Source organism: Hesperophylax consimilis, chromosome 12, assembly GCF_061612785.1.
Source record: "Hesperophylax consimilis isolate HC1 chromosome 12, BYU_Hcon_1.0, whole genome shotgun sequence".
Lineage (NCBI taxonomy): Eukaryota > Metazoa > Arthropoda > Insecta > Trichoptera > Limnephilidae > Hesperophylax > Hesperophylax consimilis.
Window position 1 is genome coordinate 22,229,309 of NC_142847.1, and position 25,753 is coordinate 22,255,061.

A 25,753-nucleotide genomic window follows, 5' to 3' on the forward strand; every position below is an offset into this window, starting at 1 on the left:
GCGTGTGTCCCGACTACGCACCGGTGCCGAAGGGATCAATGACGCTAGTTCCTCAGAGCATCTTCCATTGTAATACCGATAGAACAAGGACAGCATACCTACCTGACGCCTGTGCTCTAAAGATTGCAGTCCGTTTGTTAAGATTGGGGAATCTATCAAACGGACCGCCCGTTTCTGCACAGAGTCAAGGGTTTTTTTCAGGTATTTTGGGGCTCCAGACCAGAGATGGCTGCCAAATTCGACAGTAGGGCGCACTTGCGATTTGTACAGGGTGAGCAGTTGTGTACTATTAAAGTATCTGCGGGCCCTGTACAGTACGCCCAGCTTCTGAGAGGCCAACTTTACTCTAGCTTCGATGGAGCCCCCGTACCTGAGCTGGTCACTTATAGTTACACCAAGCATATCAATGGAAGGCCTGTTCGGAAGATTGCTTCCATATGCTGCGTAATTCAAAACTGAACTCCCCGGTTAACAGGTGAAGATGTTCCCACTTAAGAAGTTTCATGCTTAAGAAGTTTTTTTTCAGTCCCTTGAAATTTCATACAAAAAATTGCAAAAAAACGATTTTTTTCCCAGGAAAAGAAGTTTTGCAGCCAAAACTGCTTTCGGCTTAAGAAGTTTCTAAAGTTCGGTAGTTAATCCATGACAAAAGAAAACTAGTGGCGAAATATACTCAAAAATGTCCCTTTTTGCCGAAAGCAATAAAATTTTTGACTTTGTTACTTTTGTCTGCATCCCATTGGATGCGGTTTTAGAATTTAGGCCGTAAAATCATCATAAACGGAAACTAATGTCATGGTACCTGAAATGAATCTTTTCAAATTAAAACAGTCAAAATGACTTTGCTGAAGAGACTAAAAGTAGGTAAACAAACCCTCTTTCTATCACACGGCGACCGCTAAATGCATCACAATAATTTAAATTATTTAAAACAACAGAAAATTTTTTAATATCTTTTTAATCCATCAAAAGCATGAAAACTAACATGCAAACAAGAATTTAAAATATAAAATGAATTTGGATCGCATAGTAAATTACGATTTGAATCGCGTGTACAAACTGCAACATCATGCTCACCCATTAACACTATCCCAAACATTGTGCGAAACGTAGGTTTCAAGTCATGTCGCTTTATGTGCAAAATCGAGACATTTGACAGTTATTTTTGATCAAACCTTACAATATTATTATTTTTCAGAATAAATCAATATTTCAACTATCAATATAAAATTAACAATGTTTCCCTTAATTCTGTCGATGAAATTAATGATCTTGGAATTATTTTCGATTCCAAATTTGATTTTCTTTCTCACATCAATTCAGTAACAAATAAATAATTAAAATTTCTTGGCTTCATTCTTTGTAATGGCAGAGACTTTAAAAACATATAAATATTAAAAATCTTATGTTGTAAGTCGAATATAATTAATCTATCTGGTTCCCTCCCTCACTTTAAAATTCACTCTGATACCATTGAAAAAAATTTGCATAAATTTCTAAGATTTATTAACTATAAACTCGGTCTTCCTATAGAAACTATAAATTACAACTACTCGATGAAAGAATTAAAATATAAAAACTCTCAGATAGAATACTTGTTTCTGACTTTACTTTTATTTTTAAAATTATTAATAGAATTATAGACAGCCCTGATTTACTAAGCCTAATCACCTTCAACATACCAATTAGAACATTTTATCACATTTTAGTGTAACAGTTTCTAGCTTAATTGAACTTTTAATAAAACAACTCGTATATTATTTTAAAACTCTCGCGATGTTTCGTAAAACTCAGTCCGCTTCCATCGGATGGTCAACTGGACACATGTGCATACCGCATGTGCATACCGCATGTGCATACCGCATGTGGCTGGACCCAGCAGCTAGTCCATAGTGTTCAGTTTTAGTGCAGTGATTTACGATGTTTACTTTGTTATGCAATGCATAATGTAAACACTACTGTTGGGTATAATCGGGCAACACTGTTAAGTTTTAAAAATAAAAGTGCATTGTTAGACCCTCTGGTTGCCGAAAAAGTAACTTTGTACAACCTAGTGCGTGACCCAAAAGTGAAAGCTAGGTATCGGGGTTGTCGTGGAGGACAAAACAGGAAAAAATATCTATGCAGGAGGGAACAAGACTTTGAAACTAACAATAACTGTAATAATATTAACTATCAGAACATGGTATTCAAGTGGTCATACCAACTGACGGACGGAGCAGCCTAGCTTCTGAAACCCTATGCGATTCTGATAAATGCGACAACCTGAACCTGAATGAAATTCGATCAGAACGACATTGCAATTTTAGAAGCAGATGGCTTGCGGTGGGTTCCTGGAATGCACATTCTCTGAACAACAAGTTAGAGGAGGTGGATGATGTTTTTAAAGATCAAAAACTCCACATACTCACCATCACAGACAGCTGTCATGAAAACAGTGAGTCTTATTTGATCAAGAGACTTTAAGCTCTTGGGTATGTTGTTTTGGAGCAGGCTCGACCCAGAGCTACGGAACACTCTCATAGTATATCGCATGTAAATCATGGGGGTGTCGTGATAATAGCCCGACAAGGACTTCGGCTTACCAGGGTGGAAAATGGCACATTCAGTACGTTTGAGTACATTGGATGCCGTGTTTCTTCTGCGGGATCGTCATTTATATTATTAACACAGGGAATGGGGTAAATTTAATTTCGACAATTTCCTTGAAGAACTTAAAATTCTTCTCTATGCACAGAAAGCAACTGGGAAATTAAGACGACAACAGATCTCATCGAGGAGTATAACACAACTCTTTCAAATTTATTAATAAAATATGCTCCAACCACCTTGAAAATGCGGAAAGTTCGGAAGTCTGATGGTTTGTTCGACAAAGAGTGCCGAAGCCAGAAAAGGCAAATGAGGAAAGTAGAAAGGTCATACAGAAGAAACCCCGACGTTACTACACGAGATGAGTGGATTAGTGTTCAAAATGAATACAGAAGCAAAATAAGTGCCAAAAGATCCGATTATTGAATCAACAAAATTGACTCTGAGCGGAAAAATCCACAACATCTCTGGAACTCAGTCAAAACTATCATCGCTTATAATACTGTTCAAGCTGCTACAGAAATTACACCGCAGGCCTTTTCTAAGTTTTTCTGTGAAAAAATAGAAACCATACTCGCCTCCACATCTTCTGCCCCTCCGCCAATATTTACAGCCAATTCCACAGTGATACTGTTATCCTTTAAACCTACAACGCTGGAAAAAGTAGGAAAGTTGATCCTGAGTTCACCAAACAAACAATGTGCTCTTGACCCTATCCCAACGTGGCTTCTCAAGAAATGTTGCAACGTGTTAGCCCCCTTCCTGGTTCACGTGTTTAATAAGTCCCTAAGCACAGGTGACTTCCCGAAGCCACTTAAGTCTGCGGTAGTTACCCCAATTATTAAAAAACCACAGCTGAATGCCAACAACTTGGGTAATTATCGACCTGTATCAAATCTGTCTTTCGTAGTTAAACTACTAGAAAAAATTGTGACTTCTCAAATAACCTCCCACTTAAACCTGAATCAATTAATTACCAATAATCAATCTGCATATAGGAGGTTCCACTGAACAGAAACCGGATTACTTTGTGACCTGTTAGATATAAACCTTGCCGTAGAATCAGGTAAGTTAGCACTTATTTCACTTTTAGATATGAGCGCTGCATTTGAAACCGTTGACCATGACTTTCTCATTGAGAGACTACAAGTAACGTTTGGTTTATATTCTAATATCAAAAATTGGCTAGAATCCTATCTATCCAATCGCTCGCAAGCAGTGAAGATTGGAAATAAACAGTACAACTTCACAAAACTCTCTTCATGGGTACCCCGGGGATCCGTTTTGGGTCCACTTCTCTTCATTCTCTTTAAGAATGACGTCGCAAAAATTATCGAGTCATTTGGTCTATTATCTCACCGTTATACTGACGATTAGCAAGTATACTTTTACTGCTCACCAAATGAGATAGATGGCCTTAAAATTCGCACAGCTGAGTGTCTAGAAGCAATCACTCTCTGGATGTCCTCAAATAAACTAAAGCCAAATCCTTCAAAAACAGAGTTTCTCTGGGCAGCAAAAAATAGATGCCAAAATTTAATAGACTCACCAATTGCTATTTCCGGCAACGTAACTGCTAAAACAACCGTCAAACTTCTGGGAGTTTATCTGGATTCAGACCTTTCGTTAAAAAGGTAAATAAGACCGTTAGCACAAGGTTCTTCTACCTAAGTCGATTCGTAGGAACCTTTCAACAGAGGCAACTAAACTATTTGTGAACTCATAGATAATACCATGTCTTGACTACTGCAACGGCATCTATGCAAATCTTCCTAAATTCCAAACTGATAAACTACAATCAGTGTTCAACGCCGCAGCAAGGCTAATCACCGGGGTACCTAAATTCGCACATTTCGGAGCACCTCCGAAATCTTCACTGGCTGAAGTGTCCTGAAAGGATCCAGTACAAGCTATGCTGGAGGGTGTTTAAAGCTATCAACGAAATGGCGCCACCGTATATTTCTGAGCTATGCATTCCGGAAAATACTGGTTAGATCAGCGACATCATCTGCAATTGGAAAGTTGAAAGAGCCTAAGCGAAATCCGAACACTAAGTTTGGTGATTGTGCATTCGGAGTATCCGGCCCTAAGGCTTGGAATAAACTTCCTATTGAATCGAGATGTATAACCAGCCCAACAAAATTTAGATCCAAACTAAAAACTCACTTTTTCAGACACTCATTTCCATAAATCCGTCATTCTATCCAAATATTGCATTTTTTTCCTTTTGTTATACCGCAATTGTTGATTCACACACATAAATTCTCTAGCGATTCCGTTCAACTACTTAAGATAAAGTCAAAATGCTATTGACTTGCCTACCAATGGACAAAGGACATAAAAATATCAGCAGGAACATAACAAGTCAAACGGTTTAATTGTTGGCAGATGAATCATCTAAATGCGCTAAAGATCGATGATTAATTTCATTAATTCATTTAAGATCCATATCCAGCTAACCCATTGAGCGCATTTTGCACCCGTGTTCTAAAATTAATTATAAAAACACCATAATATAATAGAACTTCCTTCTTCTTCTGGCGCTAGTAAAATTAGATTGTTAATATTAATGTTAGTTGTAAGTTATTAAATATGTAAATATATATGTCATTAACATAGTATGTAGTTATAGGCCTTAGTCGTAAGTCACTTGATATAAGACTTAGATGTATGTCACTAGTTTTAAGTCAGTAGTTGTAGTATTAATTATTTAAGAATTATATTTGTACAGCGCCCTTGAGGTGATTTTTCATGAAAACTGTGCTTTATAAATTAGCCAAATATTATATTATTATTATTATAAAATTAAGGTTCATAGTTTGGTTCTTTATTTTTTTTAGAAAACATCTTAGTTTACATCAAACGAAAGAGGTAAAATGAGAGTACTCACGGGAACTATTCGTAAACCGTCTCCACTTAAATAAATAAATTTAAAAAAACAATATATATATTTATATGTGTTATTATTATTTCAGATGGTTGGACCATAAAACAGATATCTGCGATAGTGGATACCAAGAATGAGCTGAAACTCCCACCTTCTGACACCCTCATCACCGTCTCCATGACTCAAGTGGAGACCTGCTGTTCTTTCTACGGCCATATCCTCGACTCAAAAGAGACTTCCACTTCGGGATCACGTAAGGGGTCACTTCTTTTCCATCCAATTATATTTTTTATTCAATTCCTTAGAAATAACTACATACTTATTGAAGCTTATAAACCTCATTGTAAACTTTTATCAATGATGAAGATACTATTGACAATTCTCAATAAAATAAGAATAAAAAGGTAACGGTCGCAACTGGGACGTGAACTCAGAATCTCTAGTCTTACCGGGAGAGTATTAGAGTAAGAGTATCTTGATTCATTTCCCAGTTGCGACTGTTACTTTTTATTTTTCTATTTCTTCATGTTTTTTTTTATGTTTGTGCTGTGTTACACAAAACAAATATTTCTCTAATCTCATATACAGTGAAACTGTCTTAAGAAGTTTTCCAAGGGTCTGAAAAAAAATCTCACTGTAAAAGCGGAGAACTGGTGATCCTACACCACATTTGGATTGCCTCGATAAGGCACCTCTTCGCCTGCGCTACTTCAGCGGCCCCAGCCCATAGTAGGCTCAGTTTCTTCTCACACATCCTCTGGAGTTGCTTCTCCCAACTGAGGAGGCCTGCACTGCACTGCACCCCTTTGGCATTGCACTCAGAATTTTCAGCGGAATTTAGTCCTCGGCATTCCTAATATGTGAATAAACCATCTCAATTGGTACTTTTCTATGAAGAAAAACAGGGATTCAATGTTAAGTTCATTTTGGATCATCAAGCTTCTTATTCGATCATGTTTTATAACTCCTTCCACTCAAAATTTCATTCGGCAACTTGATGTGATGCTTGAAAGGCACCACAATTGAATCTATAGCTACAAAGCTACGGATCGGCACATGTTCTCTAACCATTCTTCATTTGTAATTTAAGAACTATTGTGCGATGATCCACATGGAATGCCCGAGCCGCTGCAGAAGCTCTTGAAGATGATGAACGGCGAGGCGGCACTGAAGGATCTGAAGCCCTACAGCACTCTGGAGGACCTGCCCGGGCTGGGGGAACTGGTGGCCGCCCTGTTCCCCGCGGACGGGCTGTGGTACCGAGCCAGGGTACTGGAGGCTGATGCCCAAGAAGTCGAGGTAACAACTAAAAATGAATAGTTAACAGTGACCCGAATACAAACACGGTTTTCTTATACATGGTTGGTATGTTTTAAACTCAATCACAACATCAACATTTTGAATTTTTGACATTTGCACAGTTCCCTGATAAACACTGTTTCTCATCTCGTTTCTTGTAACAGTATATTTTTTTAATTGTTTCGATTAGTGAATCAATATATCTTTTCCAGGTTTTGTATGTGGACTTTGGAAACCGGGCGTGCCTTCAATACGAGCAGATTGCTCGTCTGCAACCGCTGTTTGGAGAGCTGCCCGTGCAGGCTGTAAGATTTGTGCTCGGAAACGTGCGAATACCGACTGATCCCACCAAGGCCCTGACCGCTGCGCAGGCGTTCTTCGAGCTGACGCAGAACAAGCGGCTCTGCGCTTTGGTATTGTGAGTATTAACTAACTAACTAAACACGTGGCAGGCAGAGAGGACGGACCGCCAAACAACTCGGTCTTGACACACTTCTTGTCTCATTCACTTTCATACATCGTCTCATACATACTCTTCTATTATTCTGACTCTTGACATGATCGAGTATCTGATTCACTTGATCGTGCCATGTCTTCCTCGGGCGTCCCCGACTTCTGCTACCATTCCCGTTTGCATTATATATTCTCCTTACACTCAAACTACAAACCATCTAATCGTCCATTTCTTAATCTTACTCATTACGCTTACATCAGCCTTGCACTCTTTGCGGATCTCCACATTTCTCACACGATCATACATGGTTTTACACACATACACCTCAGGGATCTCATTTCAACAGTATTCAGTCTACTTTCATTCTTTTTCTGCCAGTTCCATGCCTCACTTCCATATATCAGGGTAGGTACCAGCACTCCATTGTGGACTTCTAACTTCGCTTCTTTGGACAATTTTTAGTCAGCGCCTCCTGCGTTCAGTCCTCTATTAATGGAGTTACCAGCATTTACCCTTCTTTCAATATCTCTGTCAGCCTTTTGATCTCTCGTAAACATACTTCCTAAATACACAAACTCATCCACCTGTTCCTAGTATTCCTCAGTGAGTATTAATATGTATATAATTGTTTCTACATACTAAGATAAAGCCCAGTAAGTAAAATTTGTACAGCTCCCTTGGGGTGATTTACCAGAAAATGTTGCAATACAAATTATCTAAATACTCTTATTGTTAATAATGCAATTATTGCAACTGAGCAGAGATGTGCAAAATGGGTACACAAAACCATTTGAAATGCAAAATGGAAATGGGTCAAAACTTTTCCATTTGAAAATGCAAAATGCAAAATGGTTTTTAGAAAAGCATTTCAAATGCAAAATGCAAAATACCTATTTTAAAAATGCATTGAAAATGCAAAATGGTTTCTCAGGTCAAACAATTAAAATAATTATAGAATTTTTAAACAGTTTTGTCATTTAATAATGGACATCAATGTAGAACAGACATATTACATGATGGTAAATCAAAAAATGCCACGACTACGGATTATAAACCACAAAAAATTTACGCGGGACAAATGTTGCCAACGTAAAAACATAGAAACTGCTATCTAACATTTAATATTACAGCGTCATGGCCCCGTGTTCAGTATTTGAATCAGTATTTTTTGTAATGGTATCACTCAATTGCCAGGGCTTCTACCAGGGAGCAACTTGACAAATGTAAATTACACAGGTCTGCAAATTGACATTTTTATTTTTTTTTCTAAATGGTAATGGTTGAATTATATGTAGGTATGTCAGTATGCTGAATTCGAGAATGCCATCCATTTCGACCCATCACGTAAGGATTTTTAAGGAAGTGGAAATTAAAATATAGGGAAAACCCGCCTTACACAACTTCTGTAGGGAATGTTCAAAAGAAAAAAAATCATGAAATTATACAAATTTAATTAATTTTAAGTCTTAATATATTTTATTTACTTTTTTTTTATATATTCAATAATATTGTTATTGGGTTTATAAAAACAGTTTATTTTTAAACAAGTTCTGCTGTGTAATTATTATTACGCGTGACAGCTGTTTCGCCCTCTAAAGGCATTATCAAACTGTAGGTAGCCCACTTACAGACGATACATTTATATTATTTCTAGGTAGGTATTTTAATTTCAATTACTCAGTAATTGAAATTAAATTGAAAGAAATCAGTTCTACAAATTAAACTTAATAACAATAAATATTTTATTTACATTATATACAATTATAAATCTTTATAAAATCTGCTTTTTTTTAGTTTGGAAGCTTCGTTTTGTGCTTTTTCGTTTGTGGGACGTTATATTTTCCCTATGCAGCATCCAGCAGTAGTCGCCCATCATATTTGTATCTCATCGACCTCGATACCTTCTCTCCATTTCCTTGATATCTTGGTGAAACCTCTCACCTTGCTCTTCACTAGCTGCACCAACATTTTCCGGGAAGTAATCCAAATGGGAGTTCAAAAAATGGAGTTTTAAACTCATTGAGCATTCCAGATTTTAAAAATTGAACAACATATTTTCTACGATATTTTCAAAGTCCGGATCCTTCTGATTCCCTAGAAACTTCGTAACTACATCTTTAAAAGAATTCCATGCTGACCTCTTACGACGTTCATCACATTTTCAAAGTTGTTATCTTTCATCAGCTTACGAATATCAGGACCAACAAAAACTTCCTCCTTCAGCTTTGCTTCAGACATACCAGGAAACTTGCTTGAAAGGTATTTAAATGTCTCGCCATCTTTTGGCAATGCCTTCACAAACTGCTTCATCATCCCAAGTTTGATATGGAGCGGTGGTAGAAGAACCTTTTTAGGATCAACCAAAGATTTAAAGTGCACGTTTTTCTCTCCGACCTTCATTGTTCTTTTCGGCCACACTTTCTGGTTCCAGTGTTTAGCTTTGGCACGACTATCCCATTCACAAAGAAAACACCAAAACGAAAAGATTTAACTTTACCTTTTGACCACATTTTAAGTCCTTCAACACACCCTGAACAAACTCCATGCGGGGCCCAAGATTTGTCCTGGTCCCCTATCTTCACACCAAAATACCCAAAATATACGTTTTTTAATGAAATCAGTAATATTTAGTTGTTGTTTTTTCACTACAAATTCACCACAAATATAGCAAAAACTCTCAGAAGAATTTACACAACCTCTTGAAGTCATTTTTGAAACGCACGTTACGAAAGTTGGAACAGAAATAAATTAATGAAAGGGCATAGAAGGGAGTGGGCACCTTGGGAATTCCGGCATTCTCTCATAATACTTACTATGGAAAATCCCAATATACGAGGGTGGGTCAATAAGTCCTTAGAAAAGCCGACAGGTGGCGCGACTAGTACTGTAAGCGGTTTGTTTTCATGCAGAGGCACTACCGATTCAGTATGCTGCGAAGTTTCAAGCAGATTGGTCGGGTTGTTGCGTGTTTCTCGTACATTTAAAAAAAAAATTTGCTTGTTTACAAAAATGGAGAAAATTGAGTTTAGAGCTGTTATTAAACATTTTAATATAAAAGGGTTAACAGCAAAGAAAATAAAAAATGAGTTGGATTTAGTTCACGACACATCTGCTCCTTCACTTGCAACTATTTATAACTGGTTAAATGAATTTAAACGTGGTCGTACATCAACAAAGGATGAACCACGCTCAGGACGTCCTGTAGAGGTGACTACACCAGAAATGATCAATAAAATCCACGATATGGTGTTAAGTGACCAAAGATTAAAGTTGAGTGAGATAATTGAGGTTACAGGGATCTCAAAAGGTAGCGTCATTTCTATTTTACATGACAAATTGGGCATGAAAAAAATTTCTGCAAGATGGGTGCCGCGTTTGCTCACAGTCGACAATAAACGCAATAGGGTGGTGGCCTCTGTTGGCCCTGTTGTCGCTCATGCAACGCAATCCGGATGAATTTTTTCGTCGCTTTGTGACTGTAGATGAAACATGGATACACCACTATACTCCCAAGACGAAAGAACAGTCAAAGCAGTGGATTGCGAAAGGCGAACCATTTCCAAAGAAGGCGAAAACCGTAAAATCAGCTGGTAAGGTTATGGGTACTTTATTTTGGGATGCACGTGGAATTATTTTCGTTGACTATTTGGAAAAAGGAAAAACAATAACAGGGGATTATTATGCATCTTTATTGAACCAGCTAAAAAACAAAATTGAAGAAAAACGGCCTCATTTAAACAGGAAAAAATCCTCTTTCATCAGGACAATGCCCGTGTTCACACATGTTTACGATCAATGGCTAAAATTGAAGAATTGAAGTTCGAATTGGTCGACCACCCACCGTATTCGCCAGATTTAGCCCCCAGTGACTTTTTCCTTTTCCCAAACTTAAAAAAATGGCTAAGTGGACAACGTTTTTTTCAAATGAAGAAGTCATCGATCGGACAAATGCTTATTTTGAGGACCTTCCGAAAACTTATTTTTCTGACGGTTTAAAAAAAATTGAGAAACGTCTAACCAAGTGTATTGAGCTCCAAAGAGATTATGTTGAGAAATAAAAAAAAAATACAAAAATACAAACTGTTTTAATGCTTTTTTCTAAGGACTTATTGACCCACCCTCGTATATGACTCAAAGCTGACTAATTTTATCGTCATGAGTTACTAAATGTTTTGTTTCAGTCTATAAAACTTAAAATTATCTTATAATAAGTTGTAAATAATAAAAAAATATATATTTCGGCAACAAACCCCGTTTTGCGCCTTAAGATAGGCAATCCCACAGTATTTTGCGTTTTGCGGAAAAACCTTACGTGAGGGAATTTTTCTGATAATTTTCCCGAATTCAGCAACTAAAAAAAATGGGAATTACCTCTTATTTCAAAGAAAAAAAGAGTGGAGATTGTAGGAAGAATGTTGCAAAAAGCATTTAAAATGGAAAATGCATTGAGAAAAGCATTTAAAATGCAAAATGCAAAATGGTTTTTAGAAAAGCATTTAAAATGCAAAATGGAAAATAACCATTTTGCATTTTGCATTTCCATTTGAAATGGATTTATTTCAAATAAAGTACATCTCTGCAACTGAGTACATATCATTCAGTACTTGAACAGTTCTATCACTTATTAGTAGTAGCTCTCTTGTGAGCTCTATCTGAACTAGCGTACTTATGGACTGTCTTTTGGTCAAAGACATATTGCGCCTTTAAGGAACTGGAGAATACAATCTTCTACATTGCGCTCTTCAGTTTGAACTAGTCCATATCCACACAATGTGGAGTCCTCATTTGTGCATCTTATACGTACAGTGGCTATGAACTGCACCGGTTGCGTTTTAAACTGCAAATATAAAAGTTTCTTTTAATTTTAGGTCAATCGAAGTAGACGATCTTCACGTCATTTTGTATGACACCAACGCGGATGACGTGGGAATCATGATGGCCAACATGAATCTGGTGGAGACAAAGGATTATAGGATCATCAAATCTGGTGACAGAATCATATCTGAAGATGCCATCCGACTGAACAAGACTGTCAGATGTATAGATCAGAATAAAAAAGATGTCATTCTGCACGGAGTTCAGTTCAATGGACTGTTTCCTGGATAGAGTGGTATAAGTTCATAAAATCTGGTGACAGAATTATATCTGAAGATGCCATCCGACTGAACAAGACTGTCAGATGTATGGATCAGAATAAAAAATATGTCATTCTGCACGGAGTTCAGTTCAATGGACTGTTTCCTGGATAGAGTGGTATAAGTTCATAAAATCTGGTGAATCTCACCGTATTATAATGGAGTTATGTTTAATGAACTGTTTCTTAGATAGTATATAAGGTTATCAAATCTGGTGACAGAATCCTATCTGAAGTTCTGAACAATCCTGTCTTATGTGTGGATCAGAATAAAAATGATATTATTCTGCTCAAGTTCAGTTTAATGAACTATTTCTTGGATAGGATTGGTAAAAAAATGTCACGATTCATACTGTATATCAGATTGTTTTCCATACCACCGATTACTATCTGTGATATTACATTCTTGGTATGTAATATGTATACAAATTAATAATTAAAAATAAGTTCTAATGTGTGCTGAAAGTGTTTGAATTTATTATTTTTGTGTATATAATATATATATGTATAATGACTTGATATGCAATACATATAAACAACGAATTAAATATGTAATTGTGCCTTTCAGATGCAAAATTCTGACCAAAAATTTAATTTGTGACTATTATTATTATTTTTTTTGAATAAAATATTTCTATTGGACCATAGTTTACTGATAAGAATTATTATTTTCCTAACTTGTTACTGAATATTATAATAATACATTATCACGGTTAATCTTAGGACGGGTTGTTTCACAGAATTTACACAATTCATAAAATTTCAAAGTTAATTTTTAAGTTCTGTTATTATTTCAGTTTTTTTAACCAAATGGCCCATAATGATATAATAAAGCAGAACTTGAAAATTAACTTAGAAATTTGATGAATTGTTCAAACTCCGTGAAACAACCTGTCTTAAGAAATGCATATTTTAATTGTTTGAGTGTAGCGAAGTCCTATTTTGACCCGATCACTTTGCATTATTGATCTGTCTGAAAATTTCGGTCAATCCTATCAAGATGGTAGCCGTGTTTGATAGTACCTTTTTATTCCTACAGAGCGCATGAGCATTGTGACTGTTGCAAGCTGCCATTGGAGTAATCAAAATTGCACAGAAGTAAAATCTAATAAGTTTATGTTTTATAATACCCGTGTAAATAAAGTGTTTTATAAATTATATCTATCAAGGAAAATTATTTCAATATTTGGATTCCTCACAAATTTGCTATTTTTACCGTCACAGGAATATGAATTAGTTCTGGGCTTTAAATAAATTATCTGACATAATAAAGTGCTCTTCTTTGCATGTTTATTACTATCATTGAATTATGTAACAGAAATGATTGCAATATGTAATACTAATCTTCAACAAATAGATCTTGTTTGCGCTTGGAAGCCGCAGACACGTATCTTTATAAGGTCCCAGATTTTAATTCACCTGAAAGGGTAGTTCTTATACTAGTGTTCTTAAAGTGCATCCTTATAAGTGAAATATGCCAAATTATCTGTGTTATGGCATAAGGGATGAAAAAGAGGGTGTAGAGCCGGGAGGAAGGTTAAACTAGTCAAAATCCTGCGGTTAGCACAAACCAAGAATGCTCGTCCGCCTAAGTTTCTAATCCTCACCACCTGGAATGCGCGATCCATTGCAAACAAACACGATGATATTGTGGATCAGATACGTGGCAAAGGTATCCACATTTTGGCACTATCGGAGACTTGGCACGAAAATGCAGACTCCCAGTCAATCAAAAACCCTTCGGTCAAGCGGGTTCTCGGTATATAAAGCTGCAAGGCCCATTAAAACTGATACAACCAATATTAATGTTCAAATTCCGGAGGAGTTGCAATTGTAATGCAAAATAGTCTTCGCTTAGACAGTGTAGGGATACGTTAGGTGTATACCACTTTCGAGTTTGTGTGAATGTCTCAAGAAGAAAAGGGAAATGCGGAAATTTGAGAAGTTTTACAGATGAAACCCGACTTTCAGCAACTTTGAATTGCGAAGCAAAATTCTTACAAGGCAGAAAAATCTAACTTTTAGTGTGAGCTAATTGAGTCAGAAAAGAACCCTCGAAAACTGTTCAAAATATAAAGACTTCATCTGGAGAGAACAAAACCAAGGTTGATGCCTCTCTTGAAGTGGATAGTCTCGTGACATATTTTAGAAGTAAAGTTGAAAAAATTCTGGTAGGATCGCCTTCTGTCGCAGCACCAACTCCGCTCTCTGGTAACTTCTCTACTTTTGCAGCAGTAACGGAAGAAGATGTCATGCGTGCTGTGAAGTCTTGCCCAAACAAGCAATGCGCTCAAGACCCCATATCCACTTTAAAACAATGTCTTCCAATAAAGCGCCTGTAATAACCGTAATTATCCAAAAGTCTCTAGTAAATTCACTTGTACCGGGAACACCTGAAAAATCAATTATTACTCCAATACTAAAAAAACAAAATCATGATACTGACAGTACGGATAATTACAGGCCAATATCCAACCTACCATTCCTATCAAAACTGCTTGAGAAAATCGTTGCCAAACAATTTGTGGGTTACTTGAACTCCGCTGGTCCGTTTGCCAAAAATCAATCCGCTTATCGACAGTTCCATTCAACAGAAATCGTTCTTTCGCGGGTAATTTCAGACTTGAGTAAGTTGGGTTTGTTATCTATTCTTGACATGAGTGCGGCATTTGACACAGTAGATTTAATTTTAATTTAATTTTAATAGTATTTTATTAAATGTGCTTGAAACCGAATTTGGCAATCGTGGTGATGTACTTCAATGGATGACATTGTACCTCTCTGGACCAGTAGCCTCAGTAACATTCAATAAATGTACATAATTTGGAGTTCCCCAGAGTTCTGTCCTAGGTCCCATTCTCTTCATTCTCTATACAAATCGTCTTGAACATTCACTCAGCTGGCTTTGAATCACAAGGCTACGCAGATGATCGTTTGATTTTCATGTGTTGTTCTCAGGACGAAAAAGACGTTCTTAAAAACGAGGTGCTTAGCTTCATTAACACAGTCTCAAGTTGGATGTATGTTAATAAACTTAAACTTAATCCGACAAAGACAGAATTTATTTGGATAGCTTCCCCTGAAAGGCAACCCATCCTTGACTTATTCAGAATACAGATATAATCCCTTCTGCAAAAATAAAATTTCTGGGTTTCACTCTGGACAATAGTCTTTCTCTTGAATCAGAAATTTCAAAATCTGTGAGTTCTGGCTTTTTCCATCTAAGGCAGATAAAATCAATCAGGAGATGCCTTCCCTCTGATGGAGCAAAGTCACCCATGAATTCGTTCGTCGTCTCACGTATGGACTATTGCAATAGTGCATATGCCGGCTTACTTCAGTCTGTTTTTAATGCTGCGGCGAGAATGATTTTTTTGTGAATTATTTTAAAACCCCACTTATAAGGGATTGCTTCAACTGGCTTCGATGCCTTGAAAGAATAGAGTTTAAGATCTGCTTAATGACCTTCAAAGCATTGCAAGGAATAGCGCCAGCCTATATATCGGAACTATGTGTCTGACAAAACTTAAGCGATAGACAGCTTACTCGTAAGGTCAATAGATCTAGATGTTAGTAATCGTCTAATAGAACTTTCTAGGTCAAATCAAGCCGTTTACTATGATCGCTCTTTTCGTGTAACAAGCCTGCTCATTTGCAATAAACTTCCCTCAACTCTTATTAATCTCCAGAATTTGGCTAAATTTAAACGGGCTTTAAAAATAAATTGATTAAAAAAATTCTACCATTCATAAATCTTAACTTCTTTTCAATATTTTATAGTATGCCATATTCTCAAATTTCCAGTAATTGTTTGGTTTCGGTTGCCTCCTTTTTAAATGTCTACTCAGAAGATTCTCATTTCTGAGAACAAACTGCCTCCTGTTTTATATTATGTTTTAATTTTAATGTTCTTATTTTGTCCTGTCCTGCTGTTTTTGTTATTCTTTGTTTTGTCATCGCTTTGTATAAAGTGTACATTAAGGACGGGTTGTTTCGGAGAATTTGAACAATTCATCAAATTTCAACGTTCATTTACAAGTTCTGTGAAAGATTTTTTCAAGTTCTGTTTTTATTTCAGTTTTGTCAAGCAATTAGCCTACAATGATATAATAACAGAACTTGAATAGGACTTTCACAGAACCCGAAAATGAACGTTGAAATTTGATGAATTGTTCAAATTCTCCGAAACATCCCATCCTTAGTGTTATATTATTAGATTTGTATTGGGTAAGGCACACTGTAGGAATAATTTTAAGAACATGAACACTAATACTAAATTACCGTTTTTAAGTTTGTTATAGTAAAGCGCAGTTGAAGTGAAAAGACACTAAACTGAGCTATATAAATGCTATGTTATTATTATTATAAATACATTATACATACATTGAAATATTTTCTTTATTTTTCCACTATTCCTGAAAATTGGAGCTGAAACTAACAAAATAAAATGATTAACCTCTGAAATGCTACCTCCCGCGTGCCGAGGATAAAAATCCCACAGTTGGATACGCTTTCAATCTTTCTATCTGATGAGTACTTTTGACGCTTGAGAATTTAACCCTCAAGAGATTTAGGGACATGCACTATTTTTGCGAATTTGAAACTACCAAAAGAAGGATAATATTTACATATTCAAGTTACAGAATTATAGTTCATCTAGTGACTACTAGCTGGGTAAACTAGCACAAATTAGATATTATTTTTTATTGACTGAATAATCCATCACCGCGTAAGTCATCCTGCAATGCCATTTGACGGCGGTAACAAACCTACATCAGTTGGATTGATATAGGATGTTTTCATTGTAAGAGGTTTTATAATAAAAAATAATCACTGCGCATCTTAATTGTCTTTTGTTTGGTAAAATCATCGCTATTTTTTTGTCTCTCCTAAATAGTGGCCAAATATGACTTACGCGGTGTTGGATTGCCGTCTACTGTATGTAGATATTTCACAAAAAACATTTTCATTTTACGTTGTTCATAATAATTTGTCCCTTGGACGTAAAACCCATCAAATGTTTTTTTTTCCTGGAAGTAATCCAACAGAAACAAGCAAATAATTTTAACTGAATTTTATTTTATCTGTGAAAGGAAATCATACAGATAATATGAGCAAAGAAGATAAAATAATAGATAATCTCGCAATAAATAACTTACTTATGTCTGTTTTCCAATAAACGAAATATTTATCTAATTTGTTTACTGCCACCTATCGTCCTAAAACTAAAGCACTTAGCAAATATTGTGCATTAACTACTCACCTATAGGTGGCAGTAATACAGCGATGGGATTTATTTTCTAGCCACCAACAGATGGCACTAACGTATTTATTGTGTTGCAATAAAAATATTAGTGACCGGATAAATCATCAAAATGATAATTCATCACATCTTTAAAAAGTTATATAAAGTCATGGAAAGTGATGAAAAAAAACTTTATTAACTGGGTTAAGTAGGTTAGGTTAAAAAAAATTTCATCGTTTTTAATGACTTTATATCACTTTTTAAATGTGTGTTGAATAGCCACTGTGTTGAGTTAGCATGGAACCTTAAAATCATCACTTATTCACGAAAATTATAATTTATCCGTGTGTTGTTTTTTTGACCGTACGTAAGTAATAATATATTATCTCCAACACAATATCATCCAATCATTCTAAGTCACTATTATTTAGTACCGAATGGAATATCTCCAACAGTCACCAGTATTTTTTTATCAATCAAAATATTATTATTGCGTTCTCAAAAATATGTAAAGTAATGGAAAAAGTTTCTCTCGATACAAAAATAATCATGTTCAGGAAAATTGGATGTTCTTGGAACAAGGGTCCTACCCACATTATTATATTTACTACTTATCATTTATTGGTTTAGGAAATTAGCAATTTTTGTTCGAATGGAAAAACGTTTTTTTTTGTTTGGATTGTGTAAATCAAAAACCATACTATAGGCAAATATGACCATTTCGGAGTTTACCTCGCTTTCTTACATCAATTATGTTAAATAATGGATAAAGTTTGATATCGCTAGGCCCTTATTACCTACACTTGGGTCCGTAGACTGCCGATACAAAAGTTTTCCTTTTTTTTCACACGAAACACTTATTTTGTAATGTCAGAAATTTTACTAAAGCAATTTATGACCATTCTATCAATCTAGAGCCAGAATTATTCTTACAACAATTAATAAGATTAATTTTAAAATGTGATTTTACATTTATCTTCTATTCCGTAGTACAACTACGGCACCTCCAATTTGGGGAAAGTTGTCAGGTGGAAAGAAGCGGGAAGAGGAGAGGTAGATGAAGGTTGGGAACTAGCTACCTACTTAATCAGATCGGTTTACTGAACACTGCTATAGCAATTTCAAGACACGTTTAGATTTTGAATAGTGGTCTCTCACCAAGGCGTTCCTTTCACGATTGAACAACAATTTGATTTGGTGGAATTTTTTTTCTGGAAAAAAACCCTCAATAATAGATTTTTTTTTCGCCCTGACTGGGATTTGAACCTGCGATATCAAATCCAAGAGCCGAAGATCAATGATGGGAAGACATTTGGACAAGAGTAGGGGGAGGGCAGATAGTACAGCGCCCTTGAGGTGATTTTGCACAAAACCGGCGCTATACAAATCGTCCAAATATTATTACTACTATCGTACGCAATGCGTTTTTAGATTTATTTTCCTGTTATTAATTTTATTTTAATGGTTTATGAATTAAGCATATGCAGAAAGTTTTGTTCAATGTACCCATATGGTTTCTATTACCTATTGTATCATTACCTATTATATCTATTAAAAATAACCACATTTTCTTATAATATCGGACAACACCGGGTAGGGCACAAATCAACAGTATTTTCTATCACATAAAGCTTTATAATACAACAACTACGTACCTGATGATGATTACAATGATAAACGATCAAGATAAATATTATTAATCAAGACAACATCTTTATTTAAAAAAATATTTATGTAAATACAAACGGCACGACATGTGTCATTAACATAAATATAAAAATACACTTTAAAAGTATAAAGTATACAGCATAAAGTTTAAAGTACAATACATGGTATAAAGTGTAAAGGTTAAATATAAAGTTAAGTATAAAGTGTAAAGTATAAAGTATAATTTACGGTGTAAAGTGTAAGGTTAAATATAAAGTTAAGTTAGTAATAAAAAACAAGTAGTTACAAAAGATAAGAAAAAAAAAAGTTAATAATGACTTGGAAGAATTATTTGTTATTATGCCAAACATAAAATGATTATCAATTATCAAAGAAAATATATTGTAAACAAAGAAAATAAACATACAAGAAGATTACAGGAAGAAATTAAAAAATATATTATTATAAGAATTGTGTAGAATTGGAGGATATCAATACATACCTGCAGTATCGGACACAGAAGTAAACAAACAAAAAAATTGTTTAAAATTATTTACCTTTTCATAATACATTACCATTTTTCGAATAAAAATCCATCATGACATATATTTTTCAAGAACGTATTCTACAAATGGTTTCAAATTGAATTCTTGCTATCCGCCCATAATCTTATACCCACATTATTTTTATCGACATTTGGAACAATCAAGAGAAATGGAATAATTTTTCAATATCGCAAGATTTATAAGATAATTAAAAAATTATATTTTAGTTAGTTTTTAATATAAAATTATTTTAGACGATGTACATAAATATTAAATAAACACTACACTAAGTGTAATAATATGTAAAAAATAAAATAAATTGCGTGACTAATACTACTTGCAACAAACGTGTTCGATACTAAACTAACCAAGTGGAGTTAAAAAAATTGCCGCATACCTGGTTATAGGCTATGAATACAATTTTTAAAACATAATCGTCATTGGAAAGTATTAAATATTTAAAAATTAATTACCTACCATTTATTGATTTAAATAAAATTCCGGTCACAATGTAAGTGAGGCAAAAATCTGAATCTACACACAAAATAACATAATCAGAATCGGCAAGAGCCAAGCGTCATGAGCCAATAATAAGATAGATGAGGCTTGTTCAATGCTCAGGGCCGGCCTTGAGCCAAACTATTGCGCCCCTTGTTAAAACCAGTAAACGCCTAGGGAGGTGATCACTGTAATCAATAATATTAATAATAAATTAATATATGTCAAAGAATTTATATTTAAAAATGCAAGAATCCGTGATTTTAAATACATGTAGGGTTACTAATTAAAAAAAAATATTTATATTGAGGGATCAGTAGGATTTATAGGTCCAGTTAGGAGTTCTACCGAGCCGAACCCTCTGATATGAAAATATCTGGAGTCGGTGAATTATTTTCCCATTTGATCTCTGGTGAGTTGACGTGTTGTTCTTGTATTGTTTTGTATTTATTATGCTTATATAATGCACTTGCATAATGTGGATTGACTAGATGATTATTTGTGGAAAAGTGTGTGGAATACTGTTGAGGCTTCTCATAACCTGCCTCACTAGCCTGTGTTGAAGCAGTTATTTTAATGGTTAATTTACTACTTTTAATACTCAATACTTATGAGTATACCTACACGTATATTATAATATAAACACTCAATATTTTTGTTGCATCAATAGTTTCGAATTTGGGTGAGGGCACTGGTAAAGGCCCTATTATTAGTTTTTATCCAAATTATAATGTTCTTTTTGAAATTTGTTTGGGTATCAAATCTTTTATGTTCTCTGGAAGAGTATTGTGCAATCTTGTTGCAATGTACCTAAAATTTCTTTGACCGAAAGAAGTATGCATTACAGGAATTTGGAGTAAATTTTTGATATTGTTTCGAGCACAGCGAGTATTTAAAAATTGTGTGTAGTCTTTGTGTATGTTTGTATAAAGGTGCGTGAGGATTGTTTTTTTTGCGTGTATCTACCGAACATCAAACACATTAACAATATTAAAGATTAATATTCGGATGATTTTTATTTTTGTGTAGCGATGTTTTTATGTAAAAATATTGTCAAGGGCGATGTATTATTTGGTGTTAGGTATTATCAGTGCCTTAGCGCTTTGGCTCTTTGGTAATTCGTAGCCCGAAGCGGACTGCTCCAATTGCACCCATGTAGGGCCGGCCCTGCCGATGCTTTGCAAACTCTTCCTATATTTTATGATTTTTTTTATAAGATGAACATTCCGGCGTCACAAATAATGTGACAATATCAAATTTGAATTTCCCCTATTTCTGTCATTACCTGAGATCGACTCTAGAGAAAACTACGCAATAAGCCAAATTAAAGCAACCTCGTAACTGCAAGGTTGGTCAAACTGATAGATTGATGCGTAGCGAATAGCGCTGCTCTTATGAGGAAGCTACAAGCCAAAAATGTGTATATTCTTGGTATACCTTATATTATAGGTAATAGGCATTAAAATCGCTTGACAAACGGAGTCTAGAAACGTTCGATTTCAAGCACAAAACTGTTTTTTATTTATTTTGTAAGTAATTTTATAAGAAAGCAAAAAAGTTAATCAAGTCAAACTGTCACAGATAATTTCAGCTATAATACTATATTTTTCAAAAGTTGTTTCCTTTACGCGTTCATACATTTCTATTAAAAAATATATATTTTTTAGTAGTTTACATTTAAATTTTTTATCGAGTAATTTATTTTTTTATTTGTATTCTACTCAAGCGAAGCGATAGTAAAACCTTCAATTTATCTAAAGCATATTTTTTGGTATTCATAATGTACACCAAGTCGTTATAAAGATTAATCAAAATAGTGATTTAGCATTAAGCTTCGCCTTATGCAAAGTGGCGACGATACATTTATTTTAAAGTGATGTAAATCGAACTATTATGGAAGTTAACCTTTTTCCAACCATCACCTTGCTAGGAAATAATGAGTGTTACAGTGGAGATCTAAGCGGCAGGACCGTATATATATGCCTAAAACCATTTACACGTTTCTTGTTCATTATACTTCTAATATACTGTAAAACATTATACATTGACACTTCTGTACGCACGTAAATATGTACTTAGCAATTTCATAGAGTCATTCTTCCTACCACTTGGGGGTAGAATCAGCCACGTGATATTGAATAAACAACATCAACTCCATCGAAAGTGGCACTTTTCTCTATCCCATTCCCTTTCCTCTCCGCGCTTCCTGTGATCGCAGTTGACTGCTGTTGACAATAGATGGCGCCTAAGTGATTCCGGAAGCGAACGGGAAATGGCGGCAAATGGCCCGTAATGGCCGCGCCGGATGCGGATGTGGCCTGTGCTAGGGGTATCGCTCGCGGTAAGTGGCGCCAATGTCCAAATTGCAACCATAATTTAATAATGCGAATAAGGTCAATAAATATTTTATTTGCTTTTGCTTATTTTGCACATTGCTTTTAAATAGCAATACTATGCCAACTGGTTTCGGCTGTATATGTAGTTCTTCGTCATACACCTAAACACTTTATATTTATACACAAAGAAAACTTACTGATATAAAATATTGCTAATTCATTAAAAAATTCTTAAAATTGTTCGTAATTCTGTTAAAAATGGGACTGCAGGTCCGTAACGAATTAATTGATGTTAAACTTTAAGTAAAAAAAAAAGAATGTATTAACGCGACGCACGGTGTTCCGTTTCATATAGCTAGACGGAAAAAACTCACTTTGGAATTCTTGAAAAATGACGTCATGTGGGTATTAACAGGTAGTTAGTGAGACAAATGCTTTTGTAATTGGGGTAATTAATGCACGGGTTGACAGAGCCCCAAAATAAGGTAAATTAATTAATGAATTATCAGTTGCTTTTATTCGCATCTTGTCGCGCGAGCTGTAAGGTTGTTTATGTGTTTAAAGTATTTTGTTTTGGTTCTAAAAAAAATGGAGGCTACTTTGGAAGGTATGTAGTATATGTTATAATGTATGTTATAATTGTAAAATTTTAATATAAAACATAACAGTTTTTTTTTAAAATAATTTTTAACTTGTGTATTTTTTTGTGGTTTAAAAATATTTAATTTCTAACTTCTCGAGAATTTATTTCGGATAAAGTATCAATAAGGTTCCGTGATTTTTTTTTTGTAGAATTAGCAATTAATTTTCTATTCAAATCAGTTTCGATATTTTTGCTCATTAATGCTCACCAATCATATTTTGTCATTTCCCAGGAACCACATACCAGATTTCCAGGCAGGAATTGTTCGAGACGTGGAGAAGTTTACCCAAGAAAGAAAGGTTTCAGGGAATATATAATCATATTTTAAGTAAATTTGAACGTCAAAATCTCAGTGCAAGTTGTGAAAAAAATTTGAAAAGCCAAGTAGAGTAAATATCTTTGAATATAACCACAAAGTGGATCGCAGCCTCTCGGATTTGATAAATTTTAGAATTAACATTGAAGGTGTAGATTTGAATGTAAAATTTAAAATGTTATTCACTATGGTAGATGGCAAAATTTGCAATGTTATGACTGGAAACAAGTTGACTATGTCGTGTTATATTTGTGGTGCCAAACCCAGTGAAATGAATACTACGGTTATCAATAGAGTTCCACGACAAGAATTTTATTCCTTCAGCTTATCTACATTGCATGCCTGGATAAAATTTTTTGAATGTTTTTTACATATCGCTTACCGAATACAACTCAAATGCTGGCAAGTCAGAGGAGATGCAAATAAACTAATTTTAAATACTAGAAAAAAAGAATTACAGAAACGGTTTAAAAGTGAAATGGGATTAATTGTAGATAAACCAAAACCTGGGTTTGGCAACACAAATGAGGTAACACGGCAAGGCGGTTTTTTCGATAGCACAAAAAGAGTGCCGAGATAACGGATGTAGATGCGGGGCTCATCAAGAGGTTTTGCATAATTTTGCGTGCAATAGCTTCTAGGTATAGCATTAACATCAAACATTTTGAACAGTATGTGCATGACACTAAGGAGTTATATCTTAACCTATATGATTGATATACCATGCCACCAACTGTTCATAAACTATTATACCATTCATTTGATGTGATTAGTTCGTGCATTGTACCTATTGGGCAGCTGTCAGAAGAGGCGCGAAATAAAGACTGTAGAAGATTTAGAGAGGTTCCAAGAAAAAAAATCGAGCTCACTTCCTTCTGAAGTGTTAAATTTACTTGTTCCATCCAATTCCGAGTCAAGAACACAATGTTTGCGATCTTATGTCTCCTCTGATGACTCCTCTGAACATAACTCAGATAGCATCTAATTTCAATAAGCATTATGTTTAAGCACTTTCTCACAAATCTATTGGTCCTGTACACTGTCTTAAAAAAATTAAAGATGTTTATGTGCAGTTAATTTCTCTCGCCGCAAATGACTCAGATATCACTAATTTTTCGTTTCGTTACTGTGCTTGTATAACTTTTGATATTATTATTTTATTTTCTGACTGTACTTTCTGCAACTAATGCTTGTTTTATTAAGTTCTGTTGCTAAATATGACTAAAATTGTTTTCCTAGATTAGTAATAATGATTGTTTTGATTATTTTTTAGCTATTTTTTATCATTTATTTATACTTTCGCAATTGTTTTGTGATTTGTATTATATTTTCTGACTGTGCTTTTACCTATTTATTATTCTCAAAATACACATATTTTTTACTGTTTAAATTTTTTTTCTTTAATAACCTCAAATACTGAATTAATATTGTATTAATTATTTAAAAGATTTTTTTTTTATAAGAAAAAAATTAAATTAATCAGTTTCAACCCAAATTTTTTATATATTCAGATTAAATACTCCCCACAAGAGGGTTCCAAATACTTTAAAATTATAAAAAAGTTTTTTCCGTCTAGCTTGTATGAAACGAAACACTGTGCGACGTCGGAAAACGTGTTCATAAAAAAATCATTGTTATAGTTTTTGTCATTTCGTCTCTATATATTAACAATCGCAGGTACATGAACACGTGTTCCGATATATTCGGAAATTATTGTCATTTTATTAAGAAACGGGCTGCTGTCCAGGATTTTAATAAATCAGCAATATTCATTTTTCTCCGTGTAGTTCACATAGTAAAGGTATAGTTGTACCGAAACCGGTTAGCATGTTGTGCGACATTTTGATCAGCGCCAGGCGCTTTTCGATTTTACGCTTTCATTGTGAGTTGTTTCAATTTCGGATGTTGGTGAGTTGGTTTGTAATATAAACTAATTATGCGTAATGCGTAACATTATTCATGTTCAGTAAACTTTTAATTCAAAATTTGAACTACCTTATCGTACGAGACAAGCGATCAAATAGGTACTAAAATAATTTTATCAATAAATAATTTCTTATTCGAAATGTGTAGGTATTTCTTTTTTTTTAAGTTTGACAGATGCTTATATGAATTAACCAGTTGTTTGCTGCAGTAGCCGATAGGCAAGATACAAAAAGC

General features: G+C 34.7%; 1 protein-coding gene across 5 annotated transcripts in view; it reads left to right on the forward strand.

Annotated features, from left to right (window-relative positions):
* LOC149419324 (uncharacterized) overlaps positions 1 to 16,705 on the forward strand; it is an 87,094-nt gene extending 70,389 nt beyond the window's left edge. For all 5 annotated transcript variants that reach the window (XM_089638217.1, XM_089638220.1, XM_089638221.1 and 2 more), the window contains 4 exons: positions 5,565 to 5,729; positions 6,567 to 6,775; positions 6,988 to 7,193; positions 12,098 to 16,705. In XM_089638217.1, coding sequence (XP_089494343.1) covers positions 5,565 to 5,729; positions 6,567 to 6,775; positions 6,988 to 7,193; positions 12,098 to 12,335 — 818 coding nt within the window. In that variant the 3' untranslated portion in view covers positions 12,336 to 16,705. The remainder of the gene's footprint in view (positions 1 to 5,564; positions 5,730 to 6,566; positions 6,776 to 6,987; positions 7,194 to 12,097) is intronic.
* The last annotated feature ends 9,048 nt before the right edge of the window (positions 16,706 to 25,753 follow it).